This window comes from Octopus bimaculoides, chromosome 3 (genome assembly GCF_001194135.2).
Source record: "Octopus bimaculoides isolate UCB-OBI-ISO-001 chromosome 3, ASM119413v2, whole genome shotgun sequence".
In the NCBI taxonomy this organism is placed as follows: Eukaryota; Metazoa; Mollusca; class Cephalopoda; order Octopoda; family Octopodidae; genus Octopus; species Octopus bimaculoides.
The window spans coordinates 20863584-20866017 of record NC_068983.1 but is presented as its reverse complement, the minus strand read 5'-3'; the positions used below and the strand labels follow the sequence as shown (position 1 = coordinate 20866017).

The 2434-nt window shown below is 41.7% G+C and overlaps 1 protein-coding gene across 6 annotated transcripts in view; it reads right to left on the bottom strand.

The window, feature by feature from the left end:
• Positions 1 to 364: 364 nt before the first annotated feature.
• Positions 365 to 2434, bottom strand: part of LOC106884261 (inactive histone-lysine N-methyltransferase 2E) — a 514331-nt gene continuing 512261 nt past the window's right edge. For all 6 annotated transcript variants that reach the window (XM_052966073.1, XM_052966075.1, XM_052966074.1 and 3 more), the window contains exon 5: positions 365 to 1968. In XM_052966073.1, the coding sequence (XP_052822033.1) occupies positions 727 to 1968 (1242 nt within the window). In that variant the 3' untranslated portion in view covers positions 365 to 726. The remainder of the gene's footprint in view (positions 1969 to 2434) is intronic.

Sequence of the window (2434 nt, the reverse complement as noted above, 5' to 3'; positions counted from 1 at the left end):
TATATATATATATATATATATGTATGTGTATACACATATATGTATGTATACATGATGCTTGATTGTTGTTGTCACTGAACGAGGTATTAGTGTTGGTTCGAGCGTGAAGGGTTGGGGGTGGTGATAGTGATAGCAATATTTGTAGTGAGTTTTTGTTGTTGTTGTTGTTGTAGTTGTTGATGGTGCTCTTTATTTTGCAACGCTGTAATTGAAAGGACAATAAGAAGGCTATTATTAGCTGGATTCGCCATTTTGTGACTTACTGTTTATCTTAGATTGAGCATCTCATTTCTCGTCTCTTTCTCTCACTCTCTCTCTCTTGTTTTTTTTCCCTTTTTTTCTCTCACATTCTCTCTTACTTACACTCACACATGAACACAAACTCTTCCTTTGACACTCTCTTTTTTTTTTTAAATCTCTATCATCACGCTTGCACTAATTCTCTCTCCTCTCCTGGCACGCACGCACACTCACACAAACACACACAATTTCTCTTATCTTTCTGGCTTGTTTCGCTTTCTCAACTCCCTTCTCTATCTCTTTTCTTCTCAATCTCTATCCCAACCTCTTTCTATGGTGCTATAAATAGCAGCCTATTCGTATATAACAAGGCTCTACATTCGTCGCCGATTTTCTGTTATATATTCAATTACTCTGTTTGTTATTCTATATAGAACAGACCATTATTGGGTACTTTGGTGCCATGAGGTGGTTTACAGTGACATGTCAGTCGGTTACATTTTTGTTTGGTGGCGTGGAAGATACAAGGCAAAGCAACTTCATAAGCGATGGCCGTCGACTATTTTGTTGTCGCGAATTTCCAGTTGGGGGCGGCGGTGGTGGTGGTGGTGGCGGTGGTGGAGGCGGTAGCGTCAACCCACGACAGTCGACATCGACCCCGGGATATTCGTAATGGTTCCTCGGAGTCGGCGGCAGTCCTCTCAACATGATACTTTCAGGCGTGTGATGGGGATGTCGGCGCACATACAGCGTTCTTTCGCCGTCATCTTCCAACGATTGGCGCGACGGATAATGATAATGATGGTAGTGACTTTTCGAAGGCGTCACTACCGTTCCTAGCCGTGGCATAAAAGTCGGTGGCGGCGGCGGAGGAAGTGGCGGCAATTCCCTGTGATCCATGTCAGGGTACTCGTACACGTTCCTGCGTGACCTGGCTATAGTTTGAGGCCTGTGTCTGAATCTGTCGTTTTGTCGTACACCCCTACCATAGCAATAGTTTACTTCAGGTGTGTCAGAAGCAGATTGTGCGTAGCCGTGGCGCATATTGTCTTCGTCGACCCAGTCGTACGGTCGCGGTTGATCAAGATCTTCGTACACACCATAGCTATTACAGTGAATCTCGCTATCATCGGGATCACGACCATAATGGTGGTTCGGACCCTTCATAGCTAAAGTACTGCTCGCACCTACTTGGATACTTTCGTTTCTCATTCTAGGTCCATCACCGTATATCATCTCTCTCTGAGGATGTTGTAACTCATCTTCGGCACTATCATCATCAAAATATACACCGCCGCCTTCGGGCGCACTGCTATCGGACCCTGGTATACTACCTGGGTAGTAGTAGTAGTTTTCTATGACATTAACTGGAAGCTTTCCGCCGGGTTCTGTTGCACCACTGATGGGTGTGCTGGAGTCGTGACGCTGCGAGCGGTCATCAAACACTGAATCATTGACAGTACAGCCAGACGTAGGGGACGTGCTCTTAGGGGAGGGAGTCTCCTCAGACAGCTTCTTATAGCTTGAAAAGCTAGCACTAACGGGTAAGGGATGTCCACTTGCTCTCCCACCAGAGCGATGTGTATGTTGGTGGCGATGCAGGCGTGCATCCTTGTACACGTGGTTTAAGCTGTCATAGGAGTTGTTCTCTCTGCTTAGAGTAGCGGTATTGGCAATTACTTCATCTTTAGGAAGTTGTACTTCAGATATAGCATCTTTCGATCCGGCCTGAAAATAGAAAAAAAAAACAAAAAAACAAAACAAGAATTAGTGAAAAGAAGGACAAAAATATAACAATGAAAGAACAAAACCAAAAAAAAACCAAAAAAGAAACAAGAAAATGAAGAACTAGATATTTGATCATCTTCATACTATACAGGGTGTCCACAAAGTCTGGTTACATGGAGTAATGGAGTAAATAAAATCATAACATAAACAATTAAATATAAGAAACAATAATTTCTTAAAGTATGTGTTAATCCCCATGTGGGTACATGGAGTAAATAAAATCATAACATAAACAATTAAATATAAGAAATAATAATTTCTTAAAGTATGTATTAATACCCATGTACCCAGATTTTGTGGACACCCTGTATTTTAAGTATATTATATCGCATATAAAAAATACATCAAAATAAAGTTATACTGAGTAGGTTAAAGAAGAAGATGAATTTATTTCTTTGTGTGTTTA